Source organism: Alexandromys fortis, unplaced genomic scaffold (genome assembly GCF_014885135.2).
Source record: "Alexandromys fortis isolate MF-2015 unplaced genomic scaffold, M_Fortis_MF-2015_v1.1 scaffold_1, whole genome shotgun sequence".
Taxonomy (NCBI): Eukaryota; Metazoa; Chordata; class Mammalia; order Rodentia; family Cricetidae; genus Alexandromys; species Alexandromys fortis.
Window position 1 is genome coordinate 13,485,215 of NW_026067927.1, and position 26,057 is coordinate 13,511,271.

A 26,057-nucleotide genomic window follows, 5' to 3' on the forward strand; every position below is an offset into this window, starting at 1 on the left:
GTGTACAATGGGGGCTGCCAGGACCTACAAACTGAGATAACATACAGTGAACAGCATAATTTTTCTTAATATCAAGATGTTTAAAGAAAGCCAAGCATGTCGGAGCACACCTTTAACCCCAGCACTTGGGAGACAGAGGCAGGTGGATCTCTGAGTAGGAGGCCAGCCAAAGCTACAGAGTGAAACTACTCTGTCCGAGGGTTTGGGGTGGGAAGATGTTTAAAGCTTTTAATAAACTTAAATATCTTCTTTTCTATAAATGTCAACCTAGAGTTTCTTTTCTACTTAAGAACCTAAGTCACACATCAGCGACTAATTAGTAACAAAATATGGGGGAGAGACTCGGGAAATAAAGGTTACTTCAACAATTTAACAGCGTAAGCTTTTTAATGTAAAAGAATTAAAGTCAGGGTAAATACCCTGTTTACTTTCTTTTCCTGTCTATGGAGGTAGTGAAATTTTAACTTTCTTAGTTATCTAAACTCCAAAAAAGTATTGTCTCTATGCTGATGTTTACTTAATGCTAAACTCAATCCAGGAAGTCAGCTACTAAAGAGTAGTTACATTAGGCACACACATTTATAAACCGTCTGCTGCAAGTGACCCAGGACTCAATTACAACATCAATCCTCACATTTCATCCAACAGTCAAACTACCAGTCTAGTCGAGAATAAGTTCATTTTGCCCTACTGGCGCTTCATATCGGGTTGCACAATCCCAGAGGGTTGAACTGTCTTAGCCTAGCCCTAGAGCATCAGGTCCTAAGTGGAGTGCGAAGTTACCGGCAGGACATTTTTAAACTGGAGGCAAACTCCAGCGTCGCCTGCACAAACGTAACCAGCCTATGCTCCCGAATTTTGGAGTTTAACACATCACTTGAGATCAGAGTGAAATAAGTTTCAGTCCCTTTGAGATCTCTGAGCACACAATGTGTTATCATTCCAAGGGGCTGAAGAGTGCGAACCTAGCTGGGGAAAAAAACTATTTGGTGCGGAAATTCGAGTCTTTTCCGCCCACCATTGGGGGCCGCATCGATCGGGTCCGGCGCGATGCCCTGGCGTGAGTTTGGGGGCGCAACGGGACCCGGAGGGGGCGGCGAGCGCGCGTTCCCCCGCCCGCTCAGGCGGCGTCGAGGCGCGAGCAGCTCAGCCAGCCTTGCAGAGGGAGCTCTCGGCAGTTCAGGGGTCCCTCTGCTCGCAGCCACAGCAGCGCCGCCTGCGCCACTCGGCGGCGACGGAGACCAGCGGCGACGATGATCGGACTCGGAGGAACTAGAGAGCACCCCAGCTGCTGGAGAAGTACTCGGCGGCCGGGTAGGTTCCGGGAGCGGGTAGACTGGGAAGATGGGCAGTCCGAGGCGCGGCAGTAGGGACCCGACACCCACACGGTTCCGGGACCCAGCTACGCGCGGGCGTTAGAGGGTTCAGGACCCCCGAGCGAGGCAAGCGCGGAAACCGAGCCTCAAGAGGTCCAGCCTCGGTTAGGGCCACCCGTCGCGGGAGGGGCGGAGGGCAGAGGGCGGGCCGCGGCCCGAAGATCAGCCGGGCCAAAAGCCGGCCTCGAGGGTAGAGACAAAGGAAGGAAAATGGAGTCGCCGAGCGCGCAGGCCTCTGTCGCCACCGCCGCCAGAGGCCTACCATGTTGGGCGGAGGGAAGCTGGCGGGCGGGCGTGGAGGGGGTTGGCCAGGCCCTGGCGGCAGCGCCGGGCAATGGCGGCGGCCGCGCCGCAGCAGGGACGGTAGAGGGAGACAAACACCCCCCGGCGGCGGCGCTGGCGCCGGGCTGCAGCCAGCGCCGACCGGAGCGGCCCCATCGTGACACCTAGAGGCGGCCCGCGAAACCTCCTCCACCCCGGGCCCCCTTACCTTCGCGCCACACCCCCCGCGGCGCCCGCTCCGCCGCCGCTCCACCGCTCCGGCCACCTGGCGTCCCCGGCTAGCTCCGCGTGCCTGCACTGACTACCGCTGTCGCCGCTGCCGCCAAAGAAGCAGCTCCGCGCACGGTTTAATCGCTCCACAGGCTCGGACACAAAATGGCGGCGGCGCGGTGCAGTGCGCCTGCGTCGGCGCTGCCGGGGCCGCGGGTGCTGATAAGGGAAGAGACGGGTTGGGGGGGCCGGCCGGCGGCGAGTTGAGGGCGGGGGAGGAAAGGTGAGGGGAGGGGTTGGCGCGGGGCAGCATGGGAGGCGGCCCCGGGCGCCAACTTTCAAAAGCGGGCGCGATGGCGTCACGGGATGCGCCGCGAGTCGCGTCGTCACTCCGCACGCGCCCTTCCGCGCCCTCGCCCGGTCGCGCGTGGGCTCGGCTAAGGCGGAGGCGTCCTGGTTCCCGTTGGGTGGGGCTTCCTGGGCGGAGGTTTGCGGCCTCTGGGCTGTCGGATCTCCGCCTGGTTGCAGTGATTCTTCAGCTCTTTTCTCTCCCCCGAAGCCGTGGAGGGCGGGAGGGTTAAGGTTACTTGAACTAAGCGCGCGGGCCCAGGCAGCGGGTCGCGGAGGCTGCAAGGTTCGGCCCTACCCAGTCTCCTACCCCGCTGGGCCCAACCCAGGTTTAGCCCTGCGCAGTACTCCGCTGCCGAAGTAAGACCCAGCGAGTTCCCGCGCCTTCACACTTCTCCAACACTGTCCGGTGCTCGAGATCGATGGCTGGAAGAGCTGTCTTTGCCAGTGGCTTTGGTGATCTAGAAAAGGGCCTTATAAAACCGGGTGTGAAACGAAGGACCAGGACAGGGTCTCTTGCTGTCTCGAGGACTTCTCAATCCGGAGAGACAGCAGACCACAGCAGTGGATTTTCAAAGACATTATTTCTGTTAGGTTCCCAGTTGAAGTCGTTCAGCTCTTCCCTCTCCCCTGGAGGAGCCTAGGGACCCTACCCAACCAGTGGTAAACTTGACAAAGACCCTTTTCCCCCAAGACTGTGGAATGTGACTTAGGACTGTATTCCCAACCCTCTTGTTATATCTGCGAGAATAACAAATGCACCTAGCATCAAGGGAGCTGCTTCTGCTCTGTCCATATATTTATGCTGTGTTGTGAGAATGTTGCCCCATTATGAACAGATAACTGCTGTTCCCCCGAAAAGAATCAGAAAGTTGGGTTTGGAAGTATGTATATATAATCCAGATGTTCAAATGTCAGCAGCTAAATAAGATGTTTTTAAACTTCATGAGCCAATTTATCCAGATAAAAGAAATTCCAAGACCAAGTCTTAGGAAACTCTACAGAGAAAGGGTAATAGAGAAGGAAGCAGGCAGAAAGTCAAGTCTAGAGTGTTGAATTGTAGAATTCAAGGCCAGAAGTTTGAGGCAGGAAGGGAGGCTCCTGTTTCCAGATGCTGTGTGTTCTGGTACAGTTGAGTCAGAGATTTAATGAATTTGTTACCTCGGAGATAACTAGCAAATGTTATTGGTGACTTTTGCTTGACGAGTATGAACCGAGTGAAGATGTTGGCCTGAGTAGAATGGTTTAAAAAGTAAACAGAAAAGTAAGGAAAGAGAAACAATACGTGAAGGCAACTTGAGAATTTTTCTGTGGGTAGAAGAGAGGTTGGGGATAAGTGCAGAAGGAAGTGAGGGCAAGGGAGGAGTTTTGTTTTATTTCCCTTCTGGTGGTAGGAGTTCAATGCACAGCCATTCACATGGCAGGACTCTGCCACCGAGCTTCATCTCAAGCCAGTGGAGATGTGTAAAAAGATGATGGACATGACACACATCTCTACTCCCAGCACTCTGGAGGAGAAGCAGACAGATCTCTGAGTTCAAAGCCAGCCTGGTCTACAGAAAGAGTTCCAGGATACCCAGGGCTACACAGAGAAACCCTGTCTCAAAAAACCTAAAAAATAAAAAAACCTGAGTTTTTTATTTGTTTGTTTGTTTGGTTTGGTTTTGGTTTTTCAAGACAGGGTTTCTATGTCCTACTTTGTGTAATCATCTCCAAAGACAAAGGAAAGGAAAACCAAAGAAGGCATTTAGAGCTAGAAAGAGATAACTGAGAGGCCAGAGTGATGTGATGAGATACAGTTAGGATAATTTACTGAGGGTGGGTATGGTCATGTTCCATGGCTCATGTTTGAAGGTCAAAGAACAACTTACAGAAGTAAATTCTCTCCTTTCACCTTGTGGGTACTGGGGATGGAAATGAAGTTATTGGGCCTGGTGGCAAATGCCTTTACCAGCTGAGCCATCTTACTAGCCCTTATGTTTTATTTTTCTGTATAATTGGGATTTGTGTGTGCATGTGTGTGTGTATTTTGTCTTGTGACAGAATCTTGCTATTGCTGTATAGCCTTGGCTAGCCTATTTCCCACTTTGTAACCCAAGGTGGCCTCAAATTTTATTTATATGCCCCTCGCTTTCTTGCTGGGATTACAGCATGAGCCACCATTCCTGGTTTATAAAGGATAGTTTTAGAATATTCTAGGATGTGATATAGACTAAGTGTGTGTGTGCATGTGTGTAGTTTTGTTAGGGTTGTCACTTAGGAAAAATAGGTATTAACGGTGCTCTTTTTAAAAAATTTTATTACCTTTTATTTATTTTGTGTGAGGCGTATGTGCATGCATGATTGCCAGGGCACATATGTGGGGATCGGAGAATAACTTCCAGGAGTTGGTTCTTTTCTATAATGTGGGTCCCAGGAATGATACTTGGGTTGTCAGGAGGTGGAAGCAGGCGGATCTCTTGTGAATTCGAGGCCAGCCTAGTCTACAAAAGCTAGTTCCAGGACAGGCTTCAAAAAAGCTACAGAGAGGGCTGGAGAGATGGCTCAGGTGTTGGAAGCATTGCCTGCTCTTCCAAAGGTCCTGAGTTCGATTCCCAGCAACCACATGGTGGCTCACGGCCATCTGTAATGAGATCTGGTGCCCTCTTCTGGCCTGCAGACATACATGCAGACAGAATATTGTATACATAATAAATAAATAAATATTTAAAAAAATAGAAAAAACAAAACAGAATGAGGGTCTGGGGATGTCTGAGGTCAAGAGTTGCTTGTTCTTCCAGGGGAGTTGGGTTCCATATCCAACACGCATGCTGGGTAGCTTACAACCTGTAACTCCAGCTACAGGAGGTCCAACACCTTCATCTGGCCTCTCTGTTTACCTGGACACATATGGTAGGCATACACACACACACACACACACACACACACACACACACACACANGCAGACATACATGCAGACAGAACATTGTATACATAATAAATAAATAAATATTTAGTAAAAAAAAAAAAAAAAGCTACAGAGAAACCCTGTCTCAAAACCAAAAAAGAAAGGAAGAAGCTCAGGCTGTCAGGCATGGTCTCAAGCTGAGTCATCTCACCATCACCCCCCCAACACACACACACACACACACACACACACACACACACACACACACACCTTATTTTTTGAGAATGTAAGGAAGCATCCTTCCCATGGACTTTCACTTAGGTTTGTAGTCCATGGGGAGTGGTCAGGGCCTTTTAGCAGATAACTGCCCAGTTTACCATATATAAAGTCACCTTATTTTCGAACCTGTCCCTCAGCCTCTTTGGTGGGGGCAGATTCTTAGAGTAATTTCAAATTCTTAAGTTGAGTGCCTGGGAGCTTGGCGGATAAGCAATGTGCTGCTTTACTAACTGGCTGGTAGACTAGCATCCGTGCTGGCAAGACGTGGTGTAACTCAGTGGCAGAATACAGTATCTAGCATGTGTGAGGCTATGGGGTCAATCTGTAGAGACCAAAAATATTAAAAATTAAGTCATATTCTAGCCAAATATGGTGGTGCACACCTGTAATCCCAGCATTTGAGAAGCTGAGACAGAAGGATCATGAATTGGAGGCCAAATCTGAGCCATCTCTCCAGCCCAAGACAGGGTTTCTCTGTAGCTTTTGGAGCCTGTCCTGGAACTCTTGTAGACCAGGCTGGCCTCAAACTCACAGAGATCCACCTGCCTCTGCCTCCTGAGTGCTGGGATTAAAGGCATGCACCACCACCGCCGGCTCGGGATGAGGGATTCCTAAGGTTCAGGACCCCTGATTGGCTGACATTTGGCTAGGGGTATCCTGGTGAAAAAGTGGTGGGTGGGTGCTGGCAGGTGATCCTGTCTACAGTAGTTGGAACATTAGGAATTTCCTTTGGAAGGTCTGTTCCTGGGTGGTACCTGAGTAGTCTCAGTTTGTGGCCTTCCTTAGAACCAGGTATTGCCTTAGTGTAAGCTACTGAGACTCAGACCTCTACTGAGCTTGTTATGGCTGGGTCCTACATTTCCCTCTTCACAAGTACCAATGACAGGTATGTCAGTGGACATTATAGGTAGCCATTTCTGTCCCCCATGCCAGGGAGTTCTCCCTTGTCTTAGCATTTCAACCTATTCTGGGCAGGGAGCATGTGTTCTTTTCTGTAACTACTTTGGGCTGACATTGGGGCATTGTTATCAGGGCCCAAGAAGGCTGAAAGGCTAGCCAAAGGTAAGGAGGGAACTCAGGCAATGGGGCACTCATCAGAAGCATCTGGTTCACAGACTCTGTAGAAGAGTCAGGGAGCACTCACATCAGCCGGACTGGTCCCATTAGCTTTCAGCAAGTCCAGGGATCCCAGTCATTTGGAGCAGGTGATAGCAACTGATGCTTAGATGTATCTGCGGTCCAAGTGGAAACCTATTGAGACAAGTTTAAACTAAGAACAGAAGTTAAAATTTATGTACTTAAAGGAAAATAATATATTTGAAACTTAAGGGCTCATATTGAAATCCCTATCTTAGAAAAAAGCAGATAATGAGTGTTAGTTATCATTTATAAAGAGGTGGTGGGGGACCAGTCCCATGAGGGACGGTGGGTCAGCCAAGGCCTCACTGGACCCCCTGGCATGGCCTGAGGCCTCGGCAGGAGACAAACAGATATGCCATGCAGAGAGAGTTTGGGTATAGAGTTTATTTAGTGGGTTATGGAGGAGGGAGGGGAAGGGGGGCGAGAAAAGAGAGGCAGAAGCTGCCTCTCCAGAAAAAGAGCAGACAGAGAGAGCACTCTGGAGAAGAGACTCTTAAAGCTGCTGCTAAGTTGACAAAGTTATAGCTAGCCTAACCATCAATACTGTCAGAGAAGGATAAATAAACTATACTTGAGTACAGACCAAGCAGCTTGCGAATCTATTAAAAATGACAGGGACAAGAGTCCATATATAGTTAGCCATACCCAGGTCTCCATAGCATTGGAGGTGGAAGTATCAGAACAGCAGTCTTAACAGTCTTAGCCAGACCCATAAGGTGAATTTTTTTTCCTATGGAAGAGGGACATGGAAAGACTGACCTTATTTTGTCTAGGCAAAAGTGGTGCAATCAATTCTCCAAGGTCCTGCTGCGTGTCCACAGTCTGGACCAGGTCCTGGCAGCAGGTGTTGAACTGGGGCATCTCGCCCATTGGTCAGCATCATCGTAATCCAGGTGGAGACATCATTGGTGTCCCATAATCTTCTTTGGAGACCTTGGGTCACTGCTAGGATCTCGGAGTCTCTGTCTAATATAATAAACTTTTTAATTATTATTTTAAATGCCACATTCTGCAGATCTCTGAAGTATGAGGGCTGCCTAGGTATGTTTGATTGGACAAACTTTGTTTCTAGTTACTTATTTTAAGTTTGACTTTGAAAGCCGGGCGGTGGTGGCGCACGCCTTTAATCCCAGCACTCTGGGGCATAGGCAGGCTGTCTCTGTGAGTTCGAAGCCAGCCTGGTCTATAAGAGCTAGTTCCAGGACAGGCACCAAAAACTACAGAGAAACCCTGTCTCGAAAAAATCCAAAAAAATAAAAAATAAAAAAAATAAGTTTGACTTTGAAAACATATACAGGGAACTAAATAGAGCTTATTCCTGTAATTAATTATATCAGTACTTTAAGGATGACTAACTTCTATTTCCAAACAGTCTAAATAAGTTAGCAGCTTTCATAAGATTAGAACTTTACATTGAAGTTTAGCCTTAAAAAGATGTATGATTTTGAATTGAAATGGATAACGAAACTAAATTAGTCATCTGAGGGTAAAAACAGAACAAGTTTGTATCCAGCTGTTAATGCTGTCTCCTGGGAAAGCAAGAAAAAGGTCCCAGGGTGAAATGGGAACTGGAGGGAGCCTAGGGGCTAGCACAGCCAAGGCCAATTTACTAGAGAACTTTTTTGTTTGTTGGTCTTTCGAGGGAGTGGGGAGTGGGATCAGGGTGGGGTGGGGGCTGTCCCTGTGTTGTCCTGGAACTCACTCTATAGACCCAGCTGTCTAGAGAACCGTTGATAAACAGACCAAGATGCTGGGTGTTAGTTATAAAACTTAAATATTTACTATTGACGTGTCTGGGTGTGGGAGTCAGACTGTCCTAATGTCTTAGTGAGGGATTCTGACACTGTGATAAAACACTGTAACCGGAACCAACTTGAGGAGGAAAGGATTTGTTTACTTTATACTTCCCGGTCACAGTCTGTCATGGAAAGTCAGGCTAGGAACTCAAGGCAGGATCCTGGAGGCAGGAACTGAAGCAGAAGCCAGAATCTTACAGACTTGCTTTTTCTTTTGGGCTCACTCAGCCTGTTTTCTTATACCATTCATACTACCTGCCCAGGAGTAACACAGCTCACAGTGATCTGGGCACCCTCCCACATAGCCATTAATCAAAGAAAATATACCATAAATGGGGGCATTTTCTCGATTGAAGTTTTCTCTTCTCAAATGACTTTAACTTGTACCAAGTTGGCAAAAAATAACAAAAAAAATGTAACTATGTGGTGGTGCACACCTTTAATCTCAATACTCAGGAGGCAGAGGCAGGCAGAACTCTGAGAGTTCAAGGCCAGTCTGATTTACAGGACAGCCAGGGCTGTTACACAGAGAAACCTCACCTTCAAAAAAGCAAAAATGAAATGGGGGGGGGGGGGGGGGGGGGGGGGGGGGAGGGACTAACCAGGACACTTGGACTCAGGTATTATGTGGACTTTTAAAAAGAAAAAAAACATTTATTTTGGGGAGAGGAACATGTGTGCCATGGACATCAGAAGACAACTTGCAGGAGTTAGTTCTTTCAGATGGGTTTCAAGGATTGAACTCAGGTCATCAGATTTGGTAGCAAGAGCCATTTTATCCACTGAGCCATCTTGTGGGCCCTCGTGGTGTTGATGTGTTGATTTCCTAGTGGCTGTGTAATCTCAGATTGCTCCTCTATGAGGCTGATAATTGTATTGACATAGTGATAAAAATCTTGAAAAGTAAAGCTTCTGACATAGTTAGAGGGACCAGTTTTTTTTTTTAAAGATTTTATTTATTATGTATACAGTGTTTTACCTGCATGCACTAGATCTCATTACAGATGGTTGTGAGCCACCATATGGTTGCTGGGAATTGAACTCAAGACCTCTGGAATAGCAGCCAATGCTCTTAACCTCTAGGCCATCTCTCCAGCCCCCCAGTTATTACAAAGTAAATGTAATTATCCTGCTTTCTGTTATTTCCCCTTAGTCCCAACCTACCTTCCAACAACTTGACTTCTTTCTAGAGTCATCAGTAGAATCAGCTACATTTCTAAGTAGTTTTCTTGGTCTTAGAGTCATTCTTTCTGGGAAAGACATATTTTCTACAATAATTCTCAAAGAGATTCTTTCATTTTGTTTGTTTTGTTTTATTTTTTTGAGACAGTTCTTTCTATGTAGACCAGACCAGGCTGGCTTTGAACTCAGAGACCCTCCTACCTGAGATTCTATTTCCTTTTTTTGTTTGTTTGATTTTTTTTTTTTTTTCAAGACAGAGTTTCTCAGTAGCTATGGAACCTGTCCTGGAACTTACTCCGTGGATCAGGCTGCCCTCAAAATCACAGAGATTCGGTTGCCTCTGCTTCCAAAGTACTAGGATTAAAGTCGTGCACCACCACTGCCTGACTCTTTCTTTCTTTTGAGGCAGGGTTTCTCTGTGTAACAAACGGTCCTGACTGCCCTCTACAGACCAGACTGACTGCAAACTCCCAGAGATCTGCCAGCCTCTGCCTCCCAAGTTCCTGGGATTAAAGGCGTGTGCTGGTGCCACCCAACTTTTATCAATCATCTTCTTTTTCTATATTGGGGAACCTATGAACCTATGGCCTTGGGCACACTGGGCAGATGGTTTATCACTGACCTATATCCCCAGCTCTTTTTTGCATTTTATTTTAAAGCCTGATATTTTACTAAGTTGCTGACCTTAAATTAATTCTGTAATCCAGGCTGGTCTTAAACTTTTCAGGCGCTAGAGTAGCTGAGATTATAAACCTCTGCCCCCAGGCCCAATTTCAAATAACATCTCTTTCCTTCCTTTCTTCCCCTGCCCTGCCCTTTCCATTTCCCCTCCTTTCCTTCTTTGTCTTACTATATTAACTCACCTGATTTTGAAATTCTAGGCTCAAAAAACTTTTTTTTTTTTTTTTTGAGACAGGGTTTCTCTGTAGCTTTGGAGCCTGTCCTGGAACTAGCTCTTGTAGACCAAGCTGGCCTCGAACTCATAAAAATCCACCTGCCTCTGCCTCCCGAGTGCTGATTAAAGGCATATGCCACCACCGCCCAGCTCAAATTAGTCCCTTATGTCAGCCTTCCGAGTACTAGAATTACAGGTGTGTGCCACACCACTAGCTCAACATTTCTGCTTCTATGGCAGTCCTCTGGAGAAGATGCTATAGCTCTAAGGCTACCTAGGAAGGAGGAGGAGATGTCTCGGCCAGGAATTAAGCAGAGGACCTTGTGCATGTTAAGCATTGCCCTTTCACTGAACACTGAACTCCCATTTCCTTAATTCCATATGATTTGTTTAGGAGGGACAAAAGGATTTCTGCCTCCAAGACAAGATGGATATTACGGCTTCAATTCATAGGAAGAGCTGTAATCAAACTCATTACAGCAGAAAACACCTTTAACCTCTGAGCTATATCAAAAGGGCTTAATGATGGAAATTTCAGACAACTTTGGCAGACAGATAGCAGAGGCATTTGGGGCTGTGATTTAGTCTGTACGTAACAACCTGAGTAACTGAACCCAGGCTTATGCTCTAGACAGATAATGCTGGAGGGAAACAGGATATGCTCCTAAGGGATGCGCTGAATTTTAAGGCTTCTTCTACACTAAACATACGGTACTTTCGTCCTAAAATGTTTAGAGGTTGCATTGAGATAGAGAAAGACATAAGTTGGGACTTAGGAAGATGTAATTGGATCTAGGAAGTAGGAAGCCCAGAGGTAACAGATCTCAGAGATATACATCCAAAGGCATTTCTGTTTATTGTGTTTAGAGACAGGATCCCACATTATAGCCCAGCGTGGCCTGGAACTCAAAGAAATCCTTCTACCTCAACCTCTCAATGCTAGGATAACAGGGATGAGCTATTATAAGACATTTCTTTTTGTGTATGTGTGTGTGTGTGTGTTCCAGGACAGGCTCTGTCCCGAAAAACTGGGTGTGTTTTATATGGTGTGTGTGTGTATATATATATTATGTGATATATATTTATGTGTGTGCCTGTGTCTGTGCCGGAGAGTGTGGAGGTCAGAGGGTAATTTGCAGGAGCAGGTTCCTTTCCCCCTACCATGTGGATTACAGGGATCCAACTCAGAACCAGGCTTATACAGCACATACTGTTATTGACCAAGTCTTCTTGAGAGCCCTGAAAGACATTTCTTGTCCACTTCATACAGATCGGATCTGACTTTAGGTAATAGAGGTAAGGGGGTATAGAGCTGGGCATGGTAGTGTATACCTATAGTACCAGCATTCAGGAAGTGGAAGCAGGAAGATTACAGGTTCAAGACCAACTAGGGCTATATAATGAAAACTTGTCTAAAACGAACAAACAAAAACAAGGAAATGCAGGATGATCAAATAGTAATTGTCAGGATTCATGGTAGACTCACTGAATTAACCTTCAGGGAAGTTCTTAGATGGCTCCGAACTGAGTAAGTCGGAAAGACATAATCTGATTCCCTTTATAAAAAATATACAGCAAAAACAAATTCATAGAAGCAAAAGTAGATTTCTAATTGCCTAGGCCTGGGGGGGGGGATGAAATGAGAGAATGCAGGGACTCTGGGAATGACAGCTAAAAGGAAGTTACGTTCTTTTATGGATAGGTATAAATATTCTAAAATTATAGTCCTTGGTATAAAACTCTAAATATATCCAAAGCCATTATGTTAGATGCTTTATTGTAGTGCTAATTGTTTTGTTTTGGGACATAATTTCAAGTAGTCTTGGTTGGCCTCACATTTACTATGTTGTCCAAGAATGACCTTAAACTCCTGATCCTCCTGCCTTAGCCTCCCAAGTACTAGAATTACAGGCCTGTACACCATGTCCAGCAAATTGTGCACTTTAAGTGGTTGAACCACAGAGTATGAAGACTACCGATAAAGCATTGTTTAATGTGGGGGGGATGCCTGGCAGTGGTGGCGCACGCCTTTAATTCCAGCACTTGAGAGGTAGAGGCAGGTAGATCTCTGAGTTCAAGGCCAGCCTGGTCTACAGAGCGAGATCCAGGCCAGCCAGGGCTACCCAGAGACCATCTCGAAAAACAAGACTAGCACTCACAAAGTTCCACTGGAAAGGACCTGACAGGCCCCTGGGGGTCATCCTCGGGCTTGTGCTGCCAGCCGCTTAGTAGAATCATCAGAATAAAGATGTATCTCACACCGAAGCAGTTGCAACTGTCTGGGATTAATACGTCAGAATGGTAATACAGACCAGCTAGGCCTCGAAGTCACCATGTTACCCAGGCTGGCTTTGAAATCACAGCAATCCTTTTATTTCACTTTATTTTTAAAACTTTTATTTTATGAACATTGGTGTTTTACCTGCATGCATGTCCTTGTGAGGGTAAAACTGAGTTTACAGACAGTTGTGAGCTGCCATGTGGGCGCTGAGAATTGAACCCATATCCTCTGGAAGAGGACCTCAACCATTGGGCCACCTCTCCAGCCCCACAACAATCTTACTCCAAGCATTTGCAAGTGTACCCCGGTGAGGTGACAACTCTTAAACGTGTAATGTCCAAGTTGAAGGTTTTTAGGGAGTTGGCTTGAGCAAGGCTATGGAGAAGTGAAAATCATGGACCACAGGAGGAGTGGTACCAGGTCTAGGCAAGCCCTGCAGAAAGCTCAGTAAAGCTGCAGGGCACGGGGAGCAGTTCCAGTAGAAATGACAATCCAGACTGGAATGATTCAAAGGGCTGCCGGAGCAAGGTTGAGTGGGCTGGGGTTTTCCGTAAACAATTCCTGTAGAGGTAGATTTGAGTTTTAGAAATCATTCTGTATTGTGGAGAATAAGTCCAAGAGGGACAAAGAGTAGGCTTTGGGTTGTTGAGTTTAAAATGCTTTGAGTGTTCAAAAGGAAGTATCCAGTCTGGAACTGGATTCACGAGTGTCTAGAAATAAAGTAAAAACAGAATGACTGACAGTAGCCTCCGAATGTGGATGGAAGCCATGTGTTTAAAGAGAGTAGAACTCAGTGGAGTGCTATTTAAGGGGTGCCTGCACAGGAGGAAGAGGTCAGAGGAGTTAGCTGGGAACAGATAGTTGGTAGCTACAGCAAAGCATCTGCTAATCAGCTGTTCTAAGTCAGCATTTACTGGACATCTATGTTCCTGGGATGTATCATGAGTTAAGAGGCAATTGGTCTTTGAATTTTAGCGTCAACTTTAGACTAATGGCTGTCACTGCAGGCCATTGACAGCTTTATTTTCTAAATGGCATGTTGTGCTTCTAGGAGTCTTTCAATCTCGCCTTCTCATATTATCCAAGTCCAGAAAAGCCTAGCCCAGCATCCAAGCCAACAAGCCAAGAGCCTTTTTTTTCTTTTCTTTTCTGGCTTTTTGAGATAGGGTTTCTCTGTGTAGCCCTGGCTGTCCTAGAACTCACTCTGTAGACCAGACTCTGGCCTTGGATTCACAGAAAACCACCTGCCACTGCCTCCTGAGTGCTGGGATTAAAAGCATGAGCCACCACCACCCAGCTTTTAAAAAAAAATTATTTTATGTGCATGAGGTTTTACTTGCAAGTATGTGCCTCTAGAATGTTGCAAACCACTTTGTGGATGCTGGGATCTGAGCTCAGGTCCTCTGCAAGAACATTTAAGTGAGCCGGGCGGTGGTGGCGCACACCTTTAATCCCAGCACTCGGGAGGCAGAGGCAGGCGGATCTCTGTGAGTTCGAGGCCAGCCTGGTCTACAAGAGCTAGTTCCAGGACAGGAACCAAAAGCTACGGAGAACCCCTGTCTCAAAAATCAAAAAAAAAAAAAAAAAAAAAAAAAAAAAAAAAAAAAAAAAAAAAAAAAAGAAAGAAAGAAAGAAAGAAGGAAGAAAGGAAGGAAGGAAGGAAGGAAGGAAGGAAAGAAAGAAAGAAAGAAAGAAAGAAAGAAAGAAAGAAAGAAAGAAAGAAAGAAAGAAAGAACATTTAAGTGTTCTTTACTGCTGAGTTATCTTTCCAGCTACCCATAAGAGCCTTCTATCTTTGGGGATGGGCGGCTTGAAGAGTAAACTTCTTTCTGAGGGGATGGAGGGAAAGCAGAGAACATCTCATGTGCTGGCATCCAGAAAATTGTACCCACATACCAGGCTCAGAAACGTACAAGGAAGGCACCCCCGCTCTGTGGGGGAGACCAGGAAGCAGTCCTCTTCCCGTGTGCCAGCCCATCTGCTTCTTTGCCTTCATAAACATGCTTTTTCTTCTTTTTGGTTCACTGCAGCTTTGAAAGCATGAGAAAAGAAGAGTGAGAAACAAGAAGAAAAGATAAGGTTGGAAGAGGGCAAGAGGAAAGGAGAGGAATGGAAGGAAACTCCTGCAGCCACCAACACAATAAATTGTATCCTGAGCCACCTCAGCCTGGCCCTTTTTTGCAGTGCTCTGAAGACGATGAATAAGACATGACTGTGACCTAGGTGGTCTTAAATGACGAGCCCATCAGCATGTTACAGACCTTGGCAGCCCATTTCCATTTGCCCCCTCTAGGTGCACACTTTCCTTGCCGACACCTGTGACTCTTGATAACATCACCAACCTCCCACCACCTGGGACAGCAGGCTCCCAACTGTCCTGAATCTGAACTGGAAGAACAAATGTCTCCCCAGCCTGCAGGACAGCAGGGTAGGAAGTAAAAGCGGTGCCCCATGTGTGCTTCCCACTGTTGACAGAAGGAGACCTACTGTCAGGCTAGAAGACCAAGCCAGCCTGACTTGAGTCAGGCTGTGAATTGAGAGGAGAGGGCAAGTGGTTGTCGTGTGCTTGATCCATACTGCTTCAAGCCCAGAAGTCTTGAAGGGCCAAGGTCTGAGGGTCCTTTCCTGACCTTGATACTCCTTCACCAGGCTGTGCTCTGATTCTAGCTCCTTTCCACTCTGCCCTCACTCTTCCTCAGCTAGGACAGACGCCTAGGCTCTGGCCCTAGTACCCTCCTTGTAGAAGGCAGAGGGGTCTTGTTCCTTCTGTTTTGGAGAACAGGGATGGATAGTCAGTGACGGACTGGAATGACATCTTCCCACCCCGTATTTCTTGTTGGGCACTGTCCGTGGTTTGTGCTGAGGTGTCCTGGCCCAGTCACTGCCTTCACTTTCCTACTCCCTGCTTAGCCAAGGTTCAACTCCACTCTCCCCACCACTCACAACAATCCTGCCCACAGGGAGTCTACTGGTGGTTCTGGGACTGCCTCCAAACTGTGACCGCTTATAGGCGGTGGTGTGGTCTGTCACCTGATTGTTTTATCTACTCCATTTTACCCCAGCTGACCACCAAAAAGCTGAACTGCCCTATCCTGCCCAGCCATGCCAGTGTATAAGGGCTGTCTGTGTGCGCCTTACCCCACCCCCACCAGACTATCGCAAACTGCCAGTATCCACTCACAGGTGTTTCCTGTTGCCGTTTCTTTTGCACAGCATGACCTCCACAGCAGGTGCTGAAGGCCCAGCCAAAAACCTCTTCATAGGCAGTTCTAAAACACTGGGGTAAGGCTCCCCAGGGATCTGGGTCACCCCACCCCCACCTAGGAAACTGCTGGCTCTTCCTGAGCGCTCCCCCCTCTCCCCAGGGCAGCTTTGTGCACAGTGTCAGACTACTGGGCCATATCACCACAGGTACTGGGACACCAGGGGGCTCAAGCTGGGGAGACCTTATGAATGTCCAGTTTCTCAACAGAAATCCTGGTAGGAGGATGGAGGGTCCATTTCTCTAGCCATGGGTGTGGAAACCCCTCGGGACCTTCTTAGCAAAGGCCTGCCTTCCCGAAATCCTGGGTCCCAAAGGTCCCCTAACCTAAGTTAACAACAAACTTATGTGCTGGAGGCAGGGAGGCCCTCCCTTGGGAGTCCTACTTCCTCATCACAGGTCTGCTGACTGTTGGGGGCCACAGAGTTCACAGTTTGTTATTGCCGGGAAAGAGGTGCCTCAGGGAGGGAAGGACCTTGCTGTCTTGGTTCACGGGGCAGCCATCCGGGTCTCCTGTCTCCCAGGCTCCAACTCCTCCCCTAAGCAAGGATTCCTGCTCCCCACCCCCCCAGCCTAAAGTTGCTCCTGAAGCTCCACCATAGGAGGCTGCCTCGCCAGAGGGACCCATGCAGAAGCTACCACCCCCTGATGCAGTTCTACTGCCCCCTGGTGGCAACAGCTCAGGCACGCCATGCTAGCTTTTCTTTCACTTTGCCCTCTAGCCACAGTTAGTCTAGAATGCGCAGTTTGGGCCTTCTCTGCTTGGATCCAATCAGGGCCTGTAGTTCCCAGGCCCAGATGCAGGTTCAGCCTGTTGAGCAGAGCAGAGCTCCCTTCCCTTCTGTGTCTCTTCTCCAAGCACAACCCTGGACTGTGGGCTTCCTTCCACCAGGATTTCCAGGGCAAATGCACGCGATGTTGTCACAGCTGGAGTGTGGGCACAGCAGTGCCAGGAAGAACACACCAGAAGGTGTTGGAGCAGAGGTTCAGAAGTGCAGCAAGCCATGTAGGAAACGCATTTTGCTTTTTTATTTTCTGTAAAACTCTGTAAATAAAATACAAAACCAAGGGATGTAGTGAGGCAGAGCAAGATATGGCCAAGCCCCTGACACTCTGTGGCAAAGGCTATGCAGAACCAAGGCTGGGAGGCACTTCATTCAGGCACTCTACCAACCCCAGGGGAACAAAAGAATATATTAGATTTTCATTCATAGGGATTTGTGGGGAGAGGTGTCTGGAACCAGCCCTCACCCTCCCTGCCAGTGCCTGGTGAGCCCTGAAAATGGGGGAAGGAACACTGGGAGCCGGTGATTAGAGTTCAGAATGCTGTGCTGGCCATGCTGCTGGGCCCAAAGATGCGAGGCAGAGCATCCAGGGACTCTTCTAGCCGCCGATGAGCAGACTGTCCTTCTTCCCCTATAACGTGTGAGCATAAGATCAAGAGTGGCCCTGACATCCTCCAGGACTTCCCACGCCTGGCATTACCTCACCCTACTCCCAACAGCCAAGGTGTTCTCAGAGTTCATGTCTCCCACTTCCCAGCCTCACCACACTGCTGTAGGCTCTGCCGGGCAGCTTCTCTCACAGCTTCCGTGTCTGTCTGGCACAAGTACACCAGGGGCTCAATACCCTCAGGAGCCTATGGGAAACAAAACATTGAGGCAGGTTCAGTATAACAAGCAGGAATAGCCCTGGAGCGAAAGTGGTAGTAGGTAGGTACGTAGGTAGGTAGGTAGGTAGGTAGGTAGGTAGGTAGGTAGGTTGGTTGGTGGCAATCACCTTGATACAGCCCAAAGCCAGGCATCCGGCCACTCGAGTTTGTACATCCTCATCCTCAAGTTGGTCCAGGAAGCACAAAAGAGCCTGGGCAAGGGTGGGAGGGCAGATTTAGCTACTGGACGCCCTCAGCCCTCACCTTACTCACAAGAGAATCCTGCCAAACTCACCCTTTCCCGGAAGACAGGACCGAGTGAGAGGCTCCGAAGTTGGGTACTGACTGCAGCCATGACTTTGTTATTGCCGTGGACCAGCAGGGAGCTAAGAGCCCGAAGCCCATCCCTTCGCAGGCGCCCCTCAGGTGCTAACCTCAGGGCTTTCAGCACAACAGCCTGGTCATCAGAGTTCAGATTCTGTACCAGTAACACTAAAAGAAGTGGGTGGCACAAATTGGTAAAAACTCTTGGGGTGACTTTGTCCTCATGATCCCATCTTTTACACCCTCAGGACCACCCCTGGGGTCAGCATTCTGTGGCCAGGGCCACTGTCTCACCTTCCTCTGCAGTCTCTGTCACATAGGCATCCATGGAGGGGCTGTCCAAGGCTTCTACATAACTCCAGAACTGGAAAATGGTGAATTGTTCCCCGGGGCCTGGTTGGGGCCTCCTAGGCAGCTTCCGCCCCAGGGCGTCTTCCAGGAACTTCACACACACTGCAGGAGACAGTACCACAGCCTGAGTTGGGATAGACCCGGGTCTCTAAGCGGGAAGAGAATGTCCCCGTTCTAGCTCAGGCCCAGGGACTCCTTGTCCACCTCTACTCTGAGAATGAGCAATCACTAGTTTTCTTCAATGCTCAATTTGTCCGTCAGTAGGGGCTAACAAGGAAGCTAGGAAAGGAAGGAAGGGGCAGGTAGGCAGCCCACTCACCAGCCTCAGCTAAGCCTGGCTGGCGCAGGGAAAGACGGGCACCATACTGGCTGCAGAAAGTGAGGAGCACCTGCTCCACGGGGCAGATGAAGGGGCTGAGTCCCTCTGTACATTGGTCCCAAAAGGTCAGGAAGCCGGACCGAGAGGCTGAGAACTGCACCACTGTGAGGGGAGGGTGAGAAAAGCCATCAGCAACAGAGCAGGTCAGGCAGGAGGGGAGGGTGTATAAATGGGAAAAGGTCAGGCATGAACTCCAGGTGGGCATCAGCCCAAGCCCAAGGGGCCTTTACCTTCCTGGGCAGAGGTGGCAGCAGTCCCCCATAGCTTGCTGTGCTCACACACTTCCTCGAGCACGCGCGCCTCCCTCAGTAGCCGCTCTAGGGCCCATGCTTCCTGGCAGCGCAGGGGCCCAAATGTGCCCAGTTTCTAGAGGACAGGGGTTGCCAAGTAATTTAGACCTCATGGTAAGGGTTGGGGAGGATGGAGGTATTACATGCATAGGAGCCAAATGCCCAGGACCCTGGGGCACTGGTGTGTGGAACTGAGAGGTTTAGAGGACCAGGACTGGAATGCAGGACTCCCTGGGGCAAGGGCTGAAGGGGTGTGTGTTATCCCCTCACCAGCAGGAGGCGGCTGCAGTGATACAGGTGCTGGACCAAGGTGGCATCCAGGGCTGGACACCCTGTGCTTAGGGACTGGGCATTCGATGAGTCTAATCTGTCCTCTGCCACAGCCTCTGGGCTGCTTGTGGGCCTGAGAGAAAAATGGATCAAACATCCCAACAACACACATCACCTTCTGGTTACCAGAGATTATTTTTATTAAGCTCCTCCCACCCAGAATGGAAGAACAAAGTGCAGACTCAGACAATAAGACACAGGTAAGTTCACAGAGACTTCCAGGAGGATGAGGCCGCAATGAGTAACATGGTCTTATAGCCAGTCTACTTTTTGATACCCCGCTAAGAAGAAAGGGGCTGCCGGACCCGAGATGGGCGCCAGTAGGACTGCAGGCGGGATGGTCTATAAAACGTGGACTGGGAGGGACGCAGGGCTTGGGACTGGAACCTAGGAAGTCGTAAAGGGAGGAGGGACCGGGTGTGATTCTCAAATCTGAATCGGTAAAGTCTACTCCAGGAATGAGAGCCGAGAGGCCGCAGCCTCCGGGAGAGTCGGGGTCGTGATGGAGGGGGCTGATACTGGGGGACACAGGGCACATGGTGAGGCACTGAAAGGGCTCCTTCACAGGATGGGTCCAAGGTGAGGTCAAGGGAAAGAAGAGAGGCAGGAGGCTCACAAGCTGATGGGGACTTGCAGGGGAGGCAGACATTGCAGAGATGAGCAGGGTGGCCAGAAACACTGGGATGGATGGAGTTGGTGACATGAGCATCAAAGATACATGAGGTATACAAGGAAAAACCAAAACTGCACTTGCCACAAGCCCCACCTCACCAGTCCCCATCTTGCCTTTCCTCCCAACCTCCCCCTTCCCCTCCTCTGCCTTACATTGCTTTACCTCTTCTGCTTCGTATCTCCCCGTCCAACTAGTTCCCAGTCTGGCCTTACCTGGCCCCAGGACCGTCATTGTCTTCATCTTCGTCATCATTGAGGAAGCTGAAGCTCTCCAGGGCATGTTCCACAGTGATGCTAAGACTGGAGGCCCTGCTTCGGGTCAGGCCTTGTCTCTGCTGAGATTGTAAGAGGGGTCAGAGCTGCTGCCACTTGCTGGCAGCTCTCTGTACTGTCTCAGGCCAACCTCCTTACCATGAGCAGACTCTCCAGGCGAGTCACCTCCTGCTCCAAGCCCTGCAGCTCAGGGAACTGACCACGATAATCATCCAGGGCAGCCATTAGGGTCCCCAGGGCCTCTTCAAGCCTTTTGTCCCCAGCTCCTTCGGTTGCTTCAGGAACTGGGGTTTGAGCAGCTGTGGCCTGGCTAAGTTCTGAATATTGGGGTGCAGGGGCCGCGGATGAGGGAGAGGAACTTGGGCTCTTAGGAATTTGTCCTGGGGAGTTTGGGGCAGGGCTTATGTGGGACTTTGAACCAGAACAAGCAAGACTCTGGTAAGAGGTGCAGGATACTGTGGGGTCGTCTGTTTTGGTGTAGGGAGTGGTGGCTGGGTGGCTACAAGGCAGAGGTTCAGTGCCTGGTAGTGCAGGGTCTGCAGAGGAGGAGCTGGAGCTTACAGCAAGGTCTATAGAAGGGGTAGGGCTTTCCGTTGTGGAAATGGGCCTTGTAGAGATCTGGACTGGGTCCACAGCACTGGTGGTGTGACTTGTAGTGGTATGAGCTGACACCCCAGTTTTTCGAGAAGGGCTAGTGGTCCTGTGACTGGGGCTCAGAGTGGCATTGGTGGGGCTTGGAGTACTGCAAGTAGGACTTATAGTGGTGTGGGTGGGGCTCGGGGTGCTGTGCATGGGGCTTGGGGTGCTATGTGTAGGGCTGGCGGTAGTGTGGGTGAGACTGGCAGTGGTGTGGGTGGGGCTCGGGGTGGTGTCAGGAGGGCTTGTGCTAGCCTGGATTGGGTCTGGAACACTGGGGCTAGAGCCTGCAGTGGCGAGGGCGGAGGGCGTGGGTTTGGGGGTAGAATCTACAGTAGTGGAAGTTGGGCTTGGAACACTGTGGGCAGCGCTTACAGCACTGCAGGTAGAGCTTGTATGTGTGAGGCTTGGACACTCCAAAGGATCAGAGTTTGTGGCTTTGTGAACTGAGTCTAGCGGTGTAGATGAGGCAGGGTCTGTACATGTGGGGGCAGGGCCAGTTGCACTTGGGGTGGGTCTTGTGGCAGAATGGCGAGTGTCTGGGACAGGAAGAACACTATTGAAATGCTCCACATGGGTGGAATCTGGGTATACAAGTGGGCTAGGTCCCGGGACTGGGCTTTCTGAGCCCGCTGCTTCCACAGCCTCAGTCAGGGCAGCATCCACACTGGCCTCACTGATGTGGCTGAGAGTCCGGCTGTAAGGGGCATGCCCATTGACCAGGGCGGGGGCCACAGCTGGCTCTTCTTCCATGGAGCTAGAGGTGAGGGGCTCTGGCCTTCGGAAGGCAACTTGGATAGGCAGGGGCTCTGGCTGCTGCACCAGGGGCTTGGGGGTTGATGAATGTCGAGCAGTGCCTGAGAGCTGCGGGCTGGACGAGTCATCTGAAGATTCAGATGACAGGGACCATGCCGTCCCATTCTCTAGCTCTTCCTGCCGCCGTAACATGTTCTAAGAGAAAGAAACACTTCAGGGTTACACCAAAAGACTCTGGGAGATGGTAAGACCTGGCTGGGACCTGGATTTCGACTCACATAGAAGGCCTGCTCCCGAAGCGAGGGTGTGTCTGGTGGGCTCTGGCTGTATGTGGAGAATCGCTTGGTAACAGTGGAAGCTTTGTTGACTGTAGAAGCTGCTGAGGGCTGGTCATCCTTGTCAAAGGGACTGTGAAGGGAAAAGGACATTAGCCACGCCACTACCTTCCTTTTGCCTTGTCCTAAACCCTTCACTCCTACCAACCTCCATATGACTTCCAGGCTGAGCTTGATGGTGCCAAGGTCATTGATGTCCACAGCCACAACCTGGGGCAGGGCAGCAAATAGGTCCTTGGTCTCACAGGAGACACTGCCCACAACGACATGGTTAGCCAGGCCCTTCAGTTCTGTCACCTGTAGCCAAGAGTGCAGGGAGGGGTCATGTAGGTGCTAATGAGCTTCAGGGCATCCAGAAATCTGAGTTTGCATAGAGGTTGTAAGACAGTCACAGGGTCACAGGTGTGTAGATTACAGGAGGATGAGAGTTCCAGGGATCACAGGGCCATGGAGGCCATCTGGGAGCAAGAGCATCATAGAAGTCCAAGCTGGTAGGGTCCTTGGATTTATAGGGTCACAGTCTTATGGGAGTTCAATGGAAGTCAAATATTCACAAGTTTGGAAGTTCGTGAGAAGGTCTCAGTATCAAAGTCATGAGGAAGATTGTTTTCAAGGCCACATAAAGAGGGTTATGGAGGTCATGGAGTCACATTTACAGGCCCAGAGAGCTATAAGGGACTACAGGAATGAGAGCCTTAGGAGAGATCTTTACAAGGAATTCCCAAGATAACAGGGTCATAGGAACAAGCTGTCTTATGGATTCAAGGTCAGGAAAATCACCTTGATGGACAGGAACTCTGTGAGCAGGGGAAGAAAGACGGTCTCTTCACTGTCCCACACCTGCTTCCCACTACTCTCTATTCGGCCTCGCAGTTTCCATCGCTGGCGGCCATATTTCATGCAGATCTAGGGAGACAGGCAGCATGAAGCAGCTCTTGGGACCGTGGCCCTTCCTCCCACCCGGGTCTTCTCAGTACAACCTCATACCTCATATTGATCGCCTACACACAGCCTGGCGAAGCCAGCTAGCCCTGGGCACAGAAAGGAGAAGATGAGCCATGCTGGGGGCCTTAAGCATACCCACGCCTGCCTCTTCCCCGACAACTCACCTTTCATCCGGAGATGAAACTCGCCCAGCTGGGCCTCTAGCTCGTTCTCCAGAATACACATGCTCTGGGAAGGAGGGGTAGGAATGTGAGGAAATGAAGAACCAGTTCTCTCTCAGCAGCCCACACCTTGTGCCTCTGCCACAGGGGTCCTCATTGCTCACCTCTGTGTACTCTCGATGCCCTCTAGTGGCCTCAGCCAGGCTATCCCGGGCCTCTCGACTCCCGGGGGACCCCGTGCTGTAGGCACGGACCATGTTGTAGGCACCATCCCGGAGACGCCGCTGGACACAGTACGCTTCATACATCTCGTCAATCTGGGGAGGTGGTAACGGGGGTAGCAGCAGGGCTGAGACTCACCGCTGGGGTTGCCTACAATGGACCTTCCCCCTTTCCCTGTGATAGCCAAACCCACATCCCACTCTGCGTGCATGCTGTACGCACCTTACTGGCATGGAACTCCAGGCGTCGAAGAAAACGTTCAATGGACTTGACTTGCTAAGGGAGAGTCGAGTCAGAAAGAGCCTAAGTCTTAGGACTCTTTCCTCTCCCTGTGAGCCAACCCTCTTCCAACACCATTCTATATCCACTCACCTTGTCCAAGTCATACAGGAAGCCCTACAGAGGGAGACAAGAAGGGATACTTAGAAGGTATCAGGAAGACCCCAGGAACATATTTGCCTATCCAGCTATTTTTCAGGATTCAACAAAAATGTTTCCTCCGTTGACAACTGTCCTCCCAGAAAGAACCCTGGCCTTCTCCTTTACCACTGCAATATAATCTCTCGCTGTCGTGAGTGAGGCCTTGAACTCTCACGCTGCACGCTTCTCTGAGTAAGGCACTAGGTCTCAAGCAGAAAGTGCATTCCAAGAGGTTGGAACAGAATAACCTACCAGCTCACCTCAGAACACAGCTCAATATCATACAAGGTTGCTTTGCCCAGACCCTACACTACACAGGCAAGAGAGATACTGGTCCAGGACATCCCCTGGCATTTACTCACTAGGCGGGAATTCCTCTTGGACTCTTTTATCTGGCCCTGGAGCTTCTCCTGCTCCTGCTGATGCACTTCCAAGTAGGCCCTAGGGGAAAGGCAGTGACGAGAGTCAACAATCCAGCCTCAAGCTGACTGGATGCTGGTGGTAGGAAAAGGGTGCATGGCTGGGGAAGATTCAGACTTGCAGAAACTTAGAAGGAATCCTGGGACATTGCACAAGGAGGGTGTTGCTTACGTCAATCCGCGCTTAAGGGCGGCATACACCAGGTCCAGCCGCTCAGGCTGTGGCACCTTGGGGGCTGGGTGGGCTACGGAAAACATCCTCGATACTCGGGAGAGCACTAGAGGCTTCCGTGGGGGCCCTGGTGGGCTGAAGACCGTGAAGTTCCTGAAGAAGAGACTTCCTTTAAAAAGGGGTTAGCAAGAATCCCCCAAACCCTTACTACACACCCAGTGCCCAACCCCATCTAACTCTCTCAACCCCATTAAACCCCTTGTCGCGTACCTGGGCCCGCGCTCGTGGCTGCCGAGGACGCCTGCGAAGGACTGGCTCCTATTGACCCGGGCGCTGAGCAGGCGGCGCTGCGGCCGCACCGACAGGGACATCATGGAATGAGTCCGCGCAGGGCTCCCTGGGGGTGGCGGGGGTGTGTGTCCAGCACCAATCGGGTCCCCGAAGAAGCCCCCTTCCCGTGGCTGGGTCCCAGGGCTGGAGCAGGCCCTCCCTGGTCACCAGGAACACCTGCCCCAATGGGCTCTAGCCTTGGCAGTCTTAGCCTCATTGGCCCCCTCGCTAATGACAGGGCAGTGGCAGGCGACTCGGCCTCGGACTCAGCGTGGCCTCCGCTCTGCCCCTACTTCCTGCGGAGGTGAGGGCTCCGCCTGTCTCGGGGCAGGAAGGGGGGGTCGCGCGGGGACCCTCCTCCAGCTGGGAAGAAGCAGGAAAGAGGCGGGGCGCGCGAAGAATGTGCGGAAGCGCCTGTTTACCCGGGGGCGGGGCGGCATCCCCAGCCCTTCCCCTGCCTGCCCCCCCCCAAGTAGCCGAAAGCTCGGGTGCCACCACCCCGGGAGGCCGTGGAAGGTCATGGGGCGGGGCGCGGGTTGGGATCTCAGTAAAGCCGAGACACGGGCCTGGCTGGTGCAGGTTTGTAACCCACCGGCCCGACTCACACCAACTCGCAGGCGCCTTGACACCAGCGTCCTCCGGGCGCCCGGGGATTCCCAGAGTAGGGGGGGCAGCGCCGGGAGAAGTGCCCCGCCTCCTCCACTTTTCTATAGACCCTTCTTGGAAACTGAGTCATGGACGCACGCTTCTCCTACCGTGGGAGGAAAGGAGTCCCGACCGAACCGCCACCCCAACCTACTCCAACGAAACACGCATCCTAGGCCCCCAGAATCCCGTCTGCATCCCTTGTGGCCATCTCTAGAGCCTTTGAAGCTCCAAGCCGAGTCCTACCTCTCTTTTTGGAGTTCATGGTGGGTTCCGGATGGTCCCAGACCCGCGCTCACCCACTGTGTCCCGCTGGCCTGGGGCTTTTGGTTCTAGCCCCGCTGGGCTCCAAGCTCACTGCCAGCGACTCTGGCCCTGGTTTCGGCTGCTCTAGGCGCCTCCCGCCCGCCCAGTTCCTGCCTCCTGACTCAGCCAGCCGGGATGGGGCGGGACTGATCCCCCGGACTAGGGGGGCACCGGACCTCGGTCTGCCTGGCCTCTGCAAGGGGTGACTAGGGGCTTTCCTCCGGAGTGGGCTGGCACATTGTTTGGGCTTAAGAGCGCCTGTGAAGGGAGTTGAACCCCAGAATTATTATGGAAGGATAGACTGAGACTTGTGGGACAGTGATAGAAAGGTGTACAAGGGGCTGGGGAGATGGTTCAGCTTCTCTTCCAGCGGCCTGGTTCAATTCCCAGCACCCACATGGCAGCTCACAACTGTCTGTAACTCCAGTTCCAGGGATCCCTCTCCCTCTCCCTCTCCCTCTCCCTCTCCCTCTCCCTCTCCCTCTCCCTCTCCCTCTCCCT

General features: G+C 50.5%; 3 protein-coding genes across 8 annotated transcripts in view; 1 reads left to right on the forward strand and 2 right to left on the reverse strand.

Moving 5' to 3' along the window:
• The window catches only part of Ctcf (CCCTC-binding factor), a 45,052-nt gene extending 42,929 nt beyond the window's left edge, over positions 1-2,123 (reverse strand). For 2 of the 5 annotated variants that reach the window (XM_050143473.1, XM_050143469.1), the window contains exon 1: positions 1,867-2,120. The gene's annotated coding sequence lies outside the window, so the exon portion shown is untranslated. Of the gene's footprint in view, positions 1-1,638; positions 1,661-1,866 lie in introns of those variants that run through there. The other 3 variants (XM_050143472.1, XM_050143471.1, XM_050143470.1) reach the window with 3 other exon arrangements.
• Positions 21-26,057, forward strand: part of Agrp (agouti related neuropeptide) — a 65,466-nt gene continuing 39,429 nt past the window's right edge. Inside the window, exons 1-2 of one of the 2 annotated variants that reach the window (XM_050143475.1) lie at positions 21-1,314; positions 14,708-15,105. The gene's annotated coding sequence lies outside the window, so the exon portion shown is untranslated. The remainder of the gene's footprint in view (positions 1,315-14,707; positions 15,106-26,057) is intronic. The other variant, XM_050143476.1, reaches the window with a different exon arrangement.
• Positions 16,945-25,970, reverse strand: Ripor1 (RHO family interacting cell polarization regulator 1). The gene is made up of 22 exons (XM_050143468.1): positions 25,497-25,970; positions 24,546-24,672; positions 24,276-24,428; positions 24,047-24,125; positions 23,637-23,660; positions 23,487-23,540; positions 23,207-23,359; positions 23,046-23,109; positions 22,924-22,967; positions 22,717-22,842; positions 22,085-22,233; positions 21,880-22,009; positions 20,348-21,796; positions 20,150-20,271; positions 19,205-19,337; positions 18,875-19,010; positions 18,585-18,746; positions 18,209-18,367; positions 17,886-18,082; positions 17,719-17,802; positions 17,488-17,578; positions 16,945-17,355 (listed from the first exon to the last, which is right to left on the reverse strand). Exons 1-22 carry the CDS (start codon positions 25,513-25,515, stop codon positions 17,258-17,260), a joined length of 3,753 nt encoding a protein of 1,250 aa, XP_049999425.1. The 5' UTR covers positions 25,516-25,970; the 3' UTR covers positions 16,945-17,257.

Coding starts and splice junctions, on each gene's coding strand:
- Ripor1 (XM_050143468.1), bottom strand. Junction 22,234..22,716: donor CAGAGTTCCTGTCCATCAAG/GTGATTTTCCTG, acceptor TCTTGGCTACAG/GTGACAGAACTGAAGGGCCT. Junction 18,083..18,208: donor GACAGAGACTGCAGAGGAAG/GTGAGACAGTGG, acceptor CACTTCTTTTAG/TGTTACTGGTACAGAATCTG.